We start from the raw sequence: 13,535 nt of genomic DNA, 5'->3' as shown, positions 1-13,535 counted from the left end.
CAATCAGGCCATAGACTAGCCCATGACGGACTGACTATCTATTTGGTAGTCGACAGATGTTACTGCAAGGGCAAGGCTAAGAATTTACCATGCTTTAGGCTTTAGCATGGCTCTCTCAAGCTCGTCTCCTTGCATGCAATCTGCCCATTCTGTTGCAATGGCATGCGCCATACAGCCCAGACCCAGACTTCAGCGAGGTTACTGGCAGGGCTCGTATGCTGTGTTAATAAAACGTATGACTCGTAAGTGCCGGGAAACATCCAGTTCTCCTCATTTCTCAAGAGCATCAGACTCGGGAGAATGTCACTGCCGGATTGGATTCTAAATGGAATGTGGAGTAAGTTAGCTGAAATAGTGGTTTGTCAGATGGTGATACTATAATCCGGGATTCCAAGGGTCAGGTCATTGTGGATAGAACTAGCTAAGGCGCCACGGCCAACACGTGGTTTGATGGATACTTGAGTGTCAAGGTTGTGGACCGTGACAACTGAGGAGGTCGTCGGGTGTGAAATAGAGTCATACCGAAATGATCCGTGATAATGAGAGGAGAACTACCGAGCAGTGTCTGCTAAATCATGCAAGATTGTCCTCTAGAATCAGTCGTGTGCTCATGTCTTGAGACACGAGATTAGACATCAAATCCAACCAGATAAGGCAAGTATCGGCCTAAGCCAGGTACTAGAACTCGGCGATTCCACTCTGATTTTCATGTATTTGGTTTAGGTTTGGGCCTCGGGACTGCAAACCGAAAACGCACAGGATCTACATTGAATAATAATGATCTATTATGATACCTGTCATACTGCGTTGACGTCGTACAGGCATTCATTATTATGGTCTACCTTACGAAGCACTCCGTATCTAGGTACTATTATACGTTTTCAAGCTGCAAGAATATGTCTCAGCGTATGATCTGTACAAACCTGCTATTCTGTCTGTTTCTCCATCTGTGCATATGTGCATACTAGGGTAGATAGATACCTGGAGGAGAAATGTGGTGCAGCTTGCCATCTACCTCGAGTAAGTTCGTATCGGGCTAGGAATCCCTGTCTAACCTCAAACAGGAGTACTGTTCAAGGAGATCATGAAACAAAGGGGCCAAGGGGGCCAAATTCCGAAAGTTCCTAAGGTTGATTTTCAGGCGAAAATCGTTCCTTTTTGAGTGGACTCGAGTCATAGCGAAGTATTAGTGACCATGTTCGGAAAGCCTACCTAGGTACCGCACTAGGCTAGACCAAGTGATACCATTCGCTTCAGATGCACACCATTCCAGAATCTGTACAATGCGCCGAAAAATGAGGAATAATTTATGGACTCTTTAGATAGATACCAGAGTACCAGAAGCAGACTTTTCTAGAAGCAAATAGCAGATAATATTACTCTGTATAATGGATGTACCAAGAGTAACCCTCTGTCGATCCTTGCATTCCAATCCGGCCAAAATGCGATTCATGCCTGCCTCGTGGCGTCGTTCGGTTGCAGTTGCTCGCCAAGAAAGGGAATGGGGCCTGCCTTCTGTGGAGACTAGAAGATTTTAGGGGAAAGCACAGGGAATGAAGGGAACTAATCATGGGCTTCGGGTTGGGCCATAATGGACTAGGAAGAATAGGTAGATACTAGTTTGCCAGGAGCAGCGACACATGGCTTTGGGTGGCTGGTGCATTGTCATTATAGGTGGACGGGGACATCGACTGCGGCATTGTTTCACAGCACAGTTGATAATTGATGTCTCATGGATGATACAACAGGAATATGCTGCGTGTATGCATCTAGTCTCTAGGTGCAGCAAAAGAGACATGGAAGAGTTCCTGGCGTGTTCGAAGGAAGAATGAAGAGTCGTTAATGGCCCATCCTAGTGGGTACAACTGGACCTTCTGGGCCACTTGGAATTCTGTTCATTTGTTCCCTCATCCCGTACCTTTTTTACTTGAAAATGGTCCTGGTCGGTAAGTCCAATAGTATCTCGAGGAGAAGAACTTCTGAGGTAATATTAGAACAAAACAATAAGACATACCAAGGAGCGCCTTTTTGGGTGTTTTCTCTTAATGAACATTACCTAGGTGGCTACTCAGTATTAGGTAGACACTACGAGTACGCAATCCTTAAGAACCAGGGGCAACTCTCGATAACCGCTCTGAAACATAAACATAACGAAACTATACCAAAGAAGTCGACCTGATCCCGAGGTCTAACTGAATAGCTAAGAGAAATGGTGCCAATTAGCCTTTCTCCGGTCGGGTCGCAAGCCTAGAACTTCTTGAATAATAATCGTTGTGCCCATCTCACTTGACACTTCTACTACTCCTACTCCGGAAGGCTTCCACTTCCACCTCCACCATTACGACTTTAAGCTAAGGTACTCCAACCTGCAGTCCCATCCCGGCTAACTCCCCCCGCTTGGTCTCTGGCCCGTTCCATTGTCTACTTGTCTTGTGGGACGACAGACATGTACTATCTCTCCTATCTGTTGGCGACCAGTCTTCATCTCTTTCTTCCCTTCTTTGTTTCCCCTCCACAATGTCGGTCCGCTGTGCCCGAACTCCTTGCTCTAGAGGACGCCGTGACACCGGTGTACGCTCTACGGGAATTGCTGCAAGAGACGTCGAATAGCCCCTGCTAGTTTCTTCGAGTAACTGCGAGTAACTGCTATTTCTACCCTGCAGGGTTGAGGAAGCATCGCGGCCTGTCGGCATAGGAGTCCCCTTCTTTTGTCGGGACTTTTGTCTCCGCCATTCGACCTATCCGAGACCCAGAATCTCCGCCCATCAGGATCTGAGTCGGTTTCAGTTGCGTTGAACTATCGAATTTGGCTTGTGATATTTTGGAATTTGTCGCGGCTGATTTTGCGATTACGACTCCGGATTCTCGCAAGCTATAGAGTCGGCTGTGTTGTCTCGAACTTTTCGACAATACCTCCCTCACAATCGGAAGTGCCCCGATTCATTTCACCGCAGGGCAGAGCAACGGTCTGCAACCCTTGATACATCAAAGCGGCAGAAAGATATCGACGTCGGCATTTTCTATAACAGAAGCTGTGAAAGTACGTTTATACAAAAGAGCGCATTTGAGACGACTTCCCCGGTCAAGGTTATGTACTGACTTGTAACATTATCACCAATAGAACCACAGCCCTTCGAACGTACTTTCGGGTAGGTCGATAGATTTCCGCTCCGAACACTGCCCATAATAAGCGCTTTCCTCGAACCTTCCTGCCTTGCTATACCTCGTATTTATGTTGAATCATTGATACATGTCTCGATGTCCTTTCGCTAGGTGGTTGCTTGGTGGAGTGCACGCAGTCTCCTGATTCAGCTCGAGAGAAACTCGCAATCTGCGTTGAAGATCTGATTTCGCGTGCGTTTTATCGATGCCGGTCCACTGACCATATTTCTCCTGACTGCAGTTGCCTTGTCTCCTATCTCCACGCTTTATCCTCGACTACGGAAACCTACATCATGGGTTGCATGAGCTCCAAGCAGGCCGAAGCAGCGGATAAAGAAGCTGTTCAGCGGACAGCTCGGATAGACAAAACGCTGAAGAATGACAAGAAATTGATGGACAGGACAATCAAGATTCTTCTACTGGGTATGCCCTTGAAACGATACGGCGCATCCATAAGCTCGAACACACATACTGATGGTTCCTTGTAGGTGCTGGGGAGTCAGGTAAATCAACAATTATCAAACAAATGCGCATTATCCATTCAGGAGGGTTTCCTGAGGATGAGCGACGACAGACACGTGCGGTTATATACTCTAATCTAGTCATCGCATTTAAGGTTTTGCTGGATATTATGCGCACAGAGCAGATTGATTTCGAACTCGAGAATACAAAGGTAAACTTAAGGGGAACCCTCTATATTTCCCATCCAAGCTTTGGTCCGACTTATGATACTAACCGTTGGTTTCAATTTTCAGCAATTGGCGGATTTCATAGACAATCTAGAGCCCGATGTAGGATCGGACGAAGCATTTTCAGATTACAAGGTCCGCGATGCCATGAGGGAGATGTGGGTTGACGCAGGGGTGCAAAAAGCCGTGTCTCGAGGTCACGAGTTTGCTCTACATGACAATTTGCAATAGTAGGTCTCTTCGACCGGTATCTTGCTCATCAGCGATTACTTACTCTCTTCTAGCTTTTTCGGGTCGCTTGACCGGTTATTCAAGCCCGGTTGGCTACCAGACAACCAGGACATGCTGCAGGCCCGTTTAAGGACAACTGGTATCACCGAGACTCTCTTCGAGCTGGGGCAAATGAATTTCAGAATGATGGACGTTGGTGGGCAACGCTCTGAGCGCAAAAAATGGATACACTGTTTTGAAGGTGTCCAGTGCCTTCTTTTCATGGTCGCGCTATCTGGCTACGACCAGTGCTTAGTAGAGGATCAAAATGCCGTAAGTCGAATTCAGCCTCAGTGCTTCTGAAGAAGCATCTTATCTAACGCAAACGCAGAACCAAATGCACGAAGCAATGATGCTCTTCGAATCTTTGGTGAACGGAGAATGGTTCAAGCGCAAGCCCATCATTCTATTCCTGAACAAAATCGACCTTTTCAGGGCGAAACTCGAATTCTCACCGGTATCAAAGCACTTTCCAGATTATAATGGTTCGAACTCGGATTTCGACGCCGCAGCGCGGTACTTCGCCGATAGATTCCGCGGTATCAACCGAATACCGGACCGTGAGATCTACATCCACTACACCAATGCTACAGACACAACGCTTTTGAAAGCGACTATGGAATCTGTACAGGACATGATCATCCAGAAGAATCTCCACACGCTCATCTTATGAGTATCCTCTGACCGAGACGATCGTTATTGACGAGGCTTACCGCCAACCTGAGACGCTGGATTCTCACTGCTTTTCATGGCTTCTTTCCCATTGCATATGAGAGCGTTCACATTCCTGGATTTTTCACTCCTTACATATCCTTATTCTGTATATCTTGCCCTGTATATCTTATACCTGCCCATCTCTCCTTCCGCTCATTGAAGCGATCAATCGAAGGATAGTGGACTCTTCGCTACGTTGCCATGCTACATTGCATGAAAGCTCATACAGCCTGATTCCCATATCTGCTCATTTCAGCGATGGTACTTATGTCTATATACTGCTGGGTGATACCCATTCTTTCTATTTTAACGTTCTTTTGATTCCTCTTTGGTGTTTGGAATACCTAATGATTGTTACTTATCACTTGTACCTGTTCATACTTCCTGTATACTTCTTGTCTTCGTATCTCTTCAGCTATAGATTACTACTGAGTCTAGTATTGGGAATGATAGAGGAATCGATCAAATCCTTATCAAAGTCAATTTTCAAGGTAGTATGTGTGGTCTGCCGATCTAAGCTTCTGTCATTATTCAAGAACAAATACTGAGGTTCAACTGCGGATAAACATCATTTTACCAGAGCTAATGACGAGATAGGTCTGATGTTATAAAATGTAGCTATCTTAGTCCTATGGCGCATTCATCTCTAGTACTACCTTAAGCCATGAAAGTGCTATATTCTCCTCAACAAAGGCCAAGGAAACCAAGAGCATAGCTCTTGTAAACTTTTTTTGATGTATTCAGCTATCCAGCTGGGTCGTGGCGCAGCAGGTCCATGCTGAGAAATTTTCTCTCACCTTTGTCAGAAACTTGAACAGAAACAAGGACACCATTTCCTTACGAGGCAAGTATGAGGACCGTAACTGAAAAATTCATGGGTGAGCCACGTGATCATGTAATGTGTTCATGCCTGAGGCAGGAGTAGCTGACATAATCACCATTTCCGCATGATCGATTCCGACTTCGAATTCGCCTTCAACATCTCTCGCCGGCTTCAAGCAAACTCCATTACCCACTTGCTGGGTTGCTTAGTAGCGCAAATGTTACCATCCTCCGTTCGCCGGGCTGTGTGGACGCCCATTGTGCCTATTTCCGCCATCTCTCGAACATCCAGTCAAGCTCTTGCTTCGTCTTCGAATGGTTTCTTCGGCACGACCGAGCATGTGCGTCAACGCCGATACTCCTCCTCTTCCTCAAAGCCCAGCGATGGTTCAAGGAACATCGATTCTTCCTCTCAGACACCCGCGAAAGGCGTGAACTCTGGGGATAAGCGTGAAGGTAAATCTTCAAAGCGGAGGGGAAAGGATGGCCGGAATGGCTCCAAGTCCAATCAGCATGCTGCGTTTTCGAGATTGCCCAGTGTTCCATCAACGCAACATCTACAGCCACACGGTCAGTATTATGCTTGATATGCGGAGTCGGCTATGTCATTTATGGCTTCGCATGTTTGTTTGACTCTATAGTTTCCAAACTGACTTATTTGTCTTTCGGTAGATGTCCATGTTGCGTCATTCTTCTCCATTCATCGACCTATCTCCGTCTCTACCACTGTACCTCCACCCTCCAGCCCCGAAGCCTTTGATGCCATCTTCACCGCGAAGAAGCCCTCCAAGTCCGACCCGGCCGATGTGATTCTTACACTTTCCTCCGCCGTTCATCACATGGAGAACGCGGCGTACATCGGCGAGCAAGACGACCAGATGAACATCCTGAGTCGGGGCTTCAATGAGGCGGAGGGCCTTGAAGGAATGAACATGTCCGAATTGCGAATCTCTATCGAAGAACTCACCAAACGCCTGCGTCCCTTCCAACCCCCGCCACCTCCAGTGCCCTACGACGAGGCCAAGGATGCCAGCACCGCCGAAGAGACCTCCAGCTTCTCGACTGTTCTGACCATCCACGAGTCCACGCATCCAGACGGCCGCAAGACATACCAAGCCCATGCTTCCCCGTTCGTCCCCACGCAGGACCTGGAGGCTCCAGGAGCCGGGGAGAACGATGCTATCATCGACATACCCCACGGTTCGGAAAACTCGTACATCGAGCGCCTGCGCGACAACAACACGATGCATGCCATCAGCACCAGGAGAAGACGCAAGCTGAAGATGAAGAAGCACAAGTTCAAGAAGCTGCTGCGCAGGACGAGAACCCTGCGACGCAAGCTGGACAAGGCTTAAGGGAACTTTCCGCACCTCATTGGCTTCTCACTTTCACCCCGCGTCTCTCTTCTTTTTCGTTGTCTCATCTTTCCTTGACCAACCACAACCCTGAGAAGCGTTGGGCCTGTCTCTTAGCTGACGGGTCTTGCTCCCGTATGCTTGTCAATGCTTTCTCTCATAAGCTTTTGTTGACATAGTCCTTGTGGTATTTCTTTCCTCGCTGATGCATAGTATCCAGCATTCTGGTATCAATAGACAATATCATTCCGTATACTATCCTATACTATCCTCCGTCTAGAGCCATCACCATAATGGCAGTATATACTTGACTCTTTCCACTTATGGTTTGAAATCCGCGTCCTATTCAGCTTGCCGACGTGTCGGGCTAAGGTCGCCCAGTGTAACGGTCGTCCTTCATCTCACCATTGCACGGATCGCCATCAGGTTTAATAAATGTGTAGTTGCGATAGCAATGATATATTCGAAAGCTGGAAAAACAGGAATAAGAATGCCAGCCAGCCAACAAGAACATACATGGAAATAACGGGAAAAAAGCAAAAACATTCAGCATTGCAAGAGAAATGACCCAGACTAGCTAGGATCACAACAACAAACTCGCATAAAGTACAAGTTCACCGCGGATGTTGGCCCTGCGATGTATCTACCAGAGTCTGTGAACCAACCCCAATTTCCTAGTCTACATCTCTCGGCCGCCAACACATCAGCATTATATCTGTTGTCCATTTATAGTTGAAGAGCCCCAGATCCACCTCCCTCGTTCAAGTCAGTTTTCGTACCTTAGCCTGGACAATGGACAGCAGATCCTGCTACCATGTCCGAGACATAAGGTCAATTATCTCGTTACATGGTGTTTGAGCAACCCACATCCCAAAATGCAATTTGTACACACAAAGAGGGCGGGCTAATCTCGCTTGATAGTGATTCGATCCTTCTCATTCGTGAGAGTCGATAGAGTGCCCGTTTAGCACTTGGCGTCGATTCTCGAGCGAGAGTTCATGAGAAGAGCAACGATAAGACCGTACAGACCTGCACAAAGAACGAGCGACGGTTAGTGATATGAAGCTATGAAGAGTCACATATCATGGTACTCACCCAACACTTCAGCGAAAATCAGAATCAAAATCATGCCGACATAAAGTCTGGGTTGCTGGGCGGTTCCGCGGACACCAGCGTCACCGACAATACCGATGGCAAAGCTGCAGGCGAGCAAGGTCAGTTCAGGGACAAACGAAATAGAATCCAAGGAAGGAGATTGTGATGGAACATACCCAGCTGCCATACCGGCGAGACCGACGGCGAGACCTGCACCCAACTGAATGAACCCTGTGTACAGAGGAATACTCTGACTCAAGTCGTTTGCGATCAAGACGGATACGACCAGTCCATAGATACCAATGATACCAGCCATGACAATGGGAACAATGTCTATGGAAAGCCATCAGTGAACACATCCAACATGTCAAACCGGTACGATGCCGGAAACATACTCTTTACAATCAGGTCGGGCCGGAGGACGGCCATCCCGCAGACACCGACACCAGCCTTGGCAGTTCCATAGGCAGCTCCGAAGCAGGTAAAGACAATGGCCGAGGTGCAGCCGAGAGCACCGAAGAAGGGCTATCAGAGTCAGTACTGACTGTATTTGAAGACGCGAGTGAGATTGCTCCAAGTGCTGGAGAAACAATGACGAAGCTATCCGTGGGAGTACGGAAAAGAGCTCTCGTATCGGTGGCTGTGGAAGAGCGGAATACTCACAGCATAAACTGGGCTATTCAGGTGAAATCATTAGCACTTAAGATCGGTTGCTGGAATTGATGCAGGGGTTGACCGGGATTCGAGCAGTAGCTAGTTGAAAAGGAGCAGATGAAGTGATTACGTACCAAAGTTCCGTGGCCATTTTGAAAGATCGAACCGGTCGGACTATCAAAAATGTGATTTGTGAAGCTCAAGGAGATGTAAGTGATCGACAACGGGCGATTTAAGGACTGCAGAAGCTATCGTTGCGATGATGCGAAGGCTTTGGGTTTCGGGATGGAGTTGGAGGTCAAGGCGAACACGCTGGTTGCTTCGGAGAGGCTCAGCTACCATCTGCGCTGCCACGTGATTACGGCTTGGCAGATCGACAATAGTGATGGGTCAAGTCAACCAACTTGAACCATGAGAAGAGTTTATGAGTTTTCTACGTAATGTTGCGTGAAATGACCAGTAGAGTCTATTGTACAATATACACGCCTGTGGGCTATTACATGTGTTTGAGTTCAGATATCTTATGCCAAAGTCATCTCAATTCGACTTCCAGGAATATCACACTTGGTGCTGGTTCCAAGCACACCTCCTTTGGAGTTTGCCTCAATCTTGGGCTGGAAGTATGTGATTGCTTTCTCCGATAGAGCGCCAAAATAGCGAGGAACGGCTATCAGACCTGTGTGCTCAGTAGCCTCGGTTGCCGGCATATCTGCATCAGAAACCATACCGAAATGATACGAAACGCTCCCTTGAGGTAGCTCTGACAATGCCCGAAGGCCACTGTGCGTCTGGCCTGGCTCAACAGAAACGAAGAATTGAACGTAGTCGCCTGGACTAGCAACTTGTGACAGCGACGACAAATCGTCCATTGCCATTGTAGGCTGCTCAAAGGGCAGTGGCTCTTGGACCGGGGTCCTGCCATCACCTGGGAATAAATGATCAAGGACTGACAGCTCTCCGTATTCTTTTGCTTCCAAAAAGCTCATCTCCGGATCCAATGACAGCAGCCCTTGCTTCTTACCCCATCCCCCTCCACCACTCATAACACGGTGAAGTTTGCCACCGGTCTGGATTGATTGGACGAGGCGATCCTGAGTAGAAGTTCCGCTGAGTACAACGTCGGTACCCGGCTTCTCGACCAGGGCCCAAACAGAGACCCTCTGTTCAGCAATGTTGTGTTCTGCAATGTAACGGGGAAGCTCCTTCTCCAGTTCAGATGAAGCTGGCATCGGTTCGTTCGAGCTGCCATCAGCGTGCTTCGCAACTTGACGGAGAATATTGCCCATGCTAGAAATGACTGTTCTTCTCTGACCGACAGGATACAACGGAACTCCACAAGAGGTTTGCAGACTCCTTGCAAAATTCGTTATTACACAGCTCGACAAGGAGACTGACTGGTCTATGACGTATTTGCTTGCTGAAGAATCGTAAACCCAGCGTGTTCCGAGAAGAGTATTGTCGTTACCATTGACAAAAATGGTGTTGGCGAGTCGCAAACCAACCTCATGAACGGTCCTGCGAGTCTGATCAGATATACTCGGAAGACTGGTCTCAATCGAGAACAAAAGGGCGGCCTCCTCTGTTCCCATTGTTCTGGCCCGGCGGGGCGCAGCAGCTTTTGCATTTATATCCTTTGCCTGCGCGATCGTGACTGTCAATCCTTCGGAGTCTGATATGACTCCGTCGGAGTTTTTCGGTGGACGTGCATCTGGTATCCTATCGACCACAGCAAGGATAGCGTGGATGGGACCTGGAGAAGCCAATGTTGTAGGTATCTGGTAAAGTCTGTTCATCCACTGTTCGAGGAATTGGCTGTCGGGATTTATCCACTGAGCGAAAGAGGGAGTGGCGAGAAGGACCGGAACATTTCCTGTTTCTGCTAGCGATGAGGACGGAGGTAAGCTCGAAAGCACGTCGTCTGGAGTCTCTTGACTGTTTAGCTAGCTGCTCCAAGGAGGAGAGCGAGAGCACTCACGATCTGCTCGGGTGTCTTTGTGAGCCATGTGTAGGCGAAGGGTAAATGATCAGGGGCTGCTGTGCTTGTAGTCTGAAACCATCTTCTTGCTGTGCCGTTGTGTAGGTGATATGGGCTTTCCCTCCCTTGTACTTGACAGCATCTGCGAACCTGCTGGAGGGGGACTGACTTGATTGCCCGCTGCGTCGACATGGAGAGCGGGACGTACCCGAGTCTCATCGCCATGAAAGCATGGACAAGGATGACCAGTAGATGTGCAAGAAAGTTGAGCTGGCGAGAGAAGTGCCCAGTTGATAAATTTGATAATTTCTGTATGCGGAGAACATCTTGCGCAGTTTAACAGATCTTTCCCGCACGCCAAGACATGATACCCTGTAGATACAAAGGGTGAGAATGGCGAGGTAGAATTGGCACGTCTATCATCATTTGCATATCATTCATCTGGAGCATATATGTGAGCGCTGATCCTACGTCCTCCTTCTATCTAGTATTGTGAGCTCTTCCTATTTCCTCTCCATTTGCCATGCCGAGCGCACCAAGGCCCCGAGCATGAAGCAGACTCCCAAGGGACAAGATAACTATTGAAGTCAACTGATGAGGGCTCAATTGATCCTATATAGATATTGGCCGTCGGTAGAACTGCTAGTATTCTAGGAGTGAGTTTATGACATCTTTCTCGCTTCAAGTACCTCTCTCGAGCGAACGAAAAATCTGGGAGATAGATCTCGAACTAAGGACAGTCCTGACATAGGTCCAGGCAACAGGAATAAAACCACACTGCCACATAGAGATAAGGTAGAGTACTCCGTAGGTACCGAGTAATAGTATTTCAATTAAAGAGCGTCATGTGGCTAATATTCTCAGCCACCTTTATGATGGAATAAGCATAACTTGCAGTCACACGTAGCATCAACGCAAAAGGCGCCCGACGGATCCTCTTTCTTCTTTTACGATATTCCACTAAGCCGTGTTTCCTAAGCCCAATTTTCAACCCTAAGAGATCGCCAGCCTTACCAGATTAAGGTACCTAATTTGAAGGACTTAGGGAAGGGTTCTAAGTAGGTACCGTTCTAGGCAGCGGAATATCAAATCGTCAACGGCAGCCATCCACCAATCGAGTCAGTCTGGACGGACATGAGCCACAGGTGGGCGGTAAAAGCATGACGTAATGCTCAGCTTGCAAAAGGGATGATGTATGTATGGGCTTGGTATGAGGCTATGGGATACTCAGCACCCAAATGTTGCGTTGGAAAAAAGAGAAAAAAAAGGTAAGTTCGTATTAAGATTATCTCTGACATGGAAGATAACAATTTTAATGAATTAATTGATAAAAATAGACGTCTATCGATTCCATATGTAGCAAAAGTAACGCAAGGCAAAGACAAGATTGACTGACGTTAGTGGAGGTACCTAGGTAGGTAAGGTACCTCAAGCAAGTCCTGAGGTTGCACTACCCTATGTGTTGCCGATGATTTAAGAAGCAGCTTCCGCCCTGTTCCTTGCCAACCCTTTCCCCATCATTACTATTGCTGTCACCTTTCTGAAATTACCTCTTCATCACCTCCTCAAATATCCATCATATTACTCCTTCGATATCTTCCCTTGTCACCCTACAGACCACTAAATCAAGATGCCTTTCACTGCTTCGTAAGCTTCTCCCCTTGTTCCTTTCTTGCTGGTCTACGGCCATTGGTGGTACTCGCCCATGATGAGCGAACTTCAGCACTAAAAAAATACACTGAGGGCGAAGAAGGTGCTAATTGTTCTCTCGCTTTACAGAGACATTTGCAAGATCCTGTTTGCGATCATCCTGCCTCCTCTGGGTGTTTTCCTTGAGCGAGGATGTGGTGCTGATCTTCTGATCAACATCTGTCTGACCATCTTGGGTTGGATTCCCGGTATCATTCACGCCTTGTATGTACTAAACTGTTTTTGTGGTTGCCTAGCTTCCAGAGCTAACCGAAGTTCGCAGCTACATCATATTCAAGTATTAGGGCGCGCTCCACCACTAGTCGACCACCTTCATCCCGTTTGAGTTTATCTACCGAAAATCGCAAACGAAAATCCATCTCGCTTCATCCTGTCAGCTTTTATGAATCCTGGATGCGAAAGAGAATGCGATGTCTATTGATACACTACGGATGATCAAACAGCGGTGTCGTCAACAGGTTCCGTGGAGCGCCGGTCGAGATTAGCCCCACTAGTCTTGGCAGTTGCTGCTCAAATGCTGAGACTTGATCGTGCCATACCACCTTAATTATTGCAATACGGCCTAATATCTTCTGCTCTATCCCGTTATCTCCATTATTGCTCTGCGCTATGTTTCTTGTCTTCAACTCGGATGATACCAGCTCATTTCTCCCAGTGGGCTTCTGCTCTTGGTTTGTTATCGGTGATTTCACGTGATCATGGCAATGACATAAATTATCGACCTACAAATATTTGTTCAATAACGAGTTTAAACGCACAATCAGTTGTTTCCAATTTTCTAAAGTCTTTGTAGGTGTTATCTCCCATTCCATGGACAAGTAACGGAAGATGGCAACCACTTCAGCTATAAACACGCTATTGGTCTCTCAAAATTTAAAGTAGATTCAGGTCCTCCTGGTACGAAAGCATAAGATAGCACAACGCCAGGTCAAGGTGCCGCCCAGTATCGCCAATAGATTTGCGCGGCACTGACTGCAGTATACAGTCAGAAGATCATAATTTCCACTGAATCTTGTCTACGTAGATCTGCCAAAGTCCTACTAAAATCAGGCAACGTCCACTTAACCGTCTACTTTGACCCTAGGACTC

The 13,535-nt window shown here is 47.4% G+C and overlaps 6 protein-coding genes across 6 annotated transcripts; 3 read left to right on the top strand and 3 right to left on the bottom strand.

Annotated features, from left to right (window-relative positions):
* Nucleotides 1-8: 8 nt before the first annotated feature.
* On the bottom strand, nt 9-328 carry P174DRAFT_444306 (uncharacterized protein). Its single transcript, XM_024828050.1, has one exon. The coding sequence runs from the start codon at nt 258-260 to the stop codon at nt 102-104; it is 159 nt and encodes a 52-aa protein (XP_024680857.1). The 5' UTR covers nt 261-328; the 3' UTR covers nt 9-101.
* Nucleotides 329-2,994: 2,666 nt separating this feature from the next.
* P174DRAFT_444303 (guanine nucleotide-binding protein subunit alpha) lies at nt 2,995-5,291 on the top strand. Its single transcript, XM_024828049.1, has 6 exons — nt 2,995-3,040; nt 3,122-3,585; nt 3,651-3,835; nt 3,918-4,081; nt 4,136-4,394; nt 4,453-5,291. Exons 2-6 carry the CDS (start codon nt 3,456-3,458, stop codon nt 4,792-4,794), a joined length of 1,080 nt encoding a protein of 359 aa, XP_024680856.1. The 5' UTR covers nt 2,995-3,040; nt 3,122-3,455; the 3' UTR covers nt 4,795-5,291.
* A 526-nt stretch (nt 5,292-5,817) lies between these two features.
* On the top strand, nt 5,818-7,273 carry P174DRAFT_444302 (mitochondrial 37S ribosomal protein mS38). Its single transcript, XM_024828048.1, has 2 exons — nt 5,818-6,227; nt 6,330-7,273. Exons 1-2 carry the CDS (start codon nt 5,876-5,878, stop codon nt 7,010-7,012), a joined length of 1,035 nt encoding a protein of 344 aa, XP_024680855.1. The 5' UTR covers nt 5,818-5,875; the 3' UTR covers nt 7,013-7,273.
* Nucleotides 7,274-7,976: 703 nt separating this feature from the next.
* Nucleotides 7,977-8,912, bottom strand: P174DRAFT_433641 (H(+)-transporting V0 sector ATPase subunit c; the record flags this gene model as incomplete). Its single annotated transcript, XM_024825819.1, has 6 exons — nt 7,977-8,041; nt 8,108-8,211; nt 8,284-8,440; nt 8,503-8,632; nt 8,771-8,783; nt 8,896-8,912. The coding sequence occupies 6 exons, from the start codon at nt 8,910-8,912 to the stop codon at nt 7,977-7,979; spliced, it is 486 nt and encodes a 161-aa protein (XP_024680854.1).
* Nucleotides 8,913-9,282: 370 nt separating this feature from the next.
* On the bottom strand, nt 9,283-10,961 carry P174DRAFT_394063 (uncharacterized protein; the record flags this gene model as incomplete). Its single annotated transcript, XM_024823618.1, has 3 exons — nt 9,283-10,693; nt 10,737-10,795; nt 10,887-10,961. 3 exons carry the CDS (start codon nt 10,959-10,961, stop codon nt 9,283-9,285), a joined length of 1,545 nt encoding a protein of 514 aa, XP_024680853.1.
* A 1,405-nt stretch (nt 10,962-12,366) lies between these two features.
* Nucleotides 12,367-12,730, top strand: P174DRAFT_423390 (YqaE/Pmp3 family membrane protein; the record flags this gene model as incomplete). The annotated part of the gene is made up of 3 exons (XM_024825124.1): nt 12,367-12,383; nt 12,516-12,650; nt 12,709-12,730. The coding sequence occupies 3 exons, from the start codon at nt 12,367-12,369 to the stop codon at nt 12,728-12,730; spliced, it is 174 nt and encodes a 57-aa protein (XP_024680852.1).
* Nucleotides 12,731-13,535: the final 805 nt, after the last annotated feature.

The sequence above is a fragment of the Aspergillus novofumigatus genome (genome assembly GCF_002847465.1).
Source record: "Aspergillus novofumigatus IBT 16806 chromosome Unknown P174scaffold_6, whole genome shotgun sequence".
Taxonomy (NCBI): Eukaryota; Fungi; Ascomycota; class Eurotiomycetes; order Eurotiales; family Aspergillaceae; genus Aspergillus; species Aspergillus novofumigatus.
Note: the sequence above shows the minus strand (reverse complement) of the source record. Positions and strands in the feature narration are given on the sequence as shown.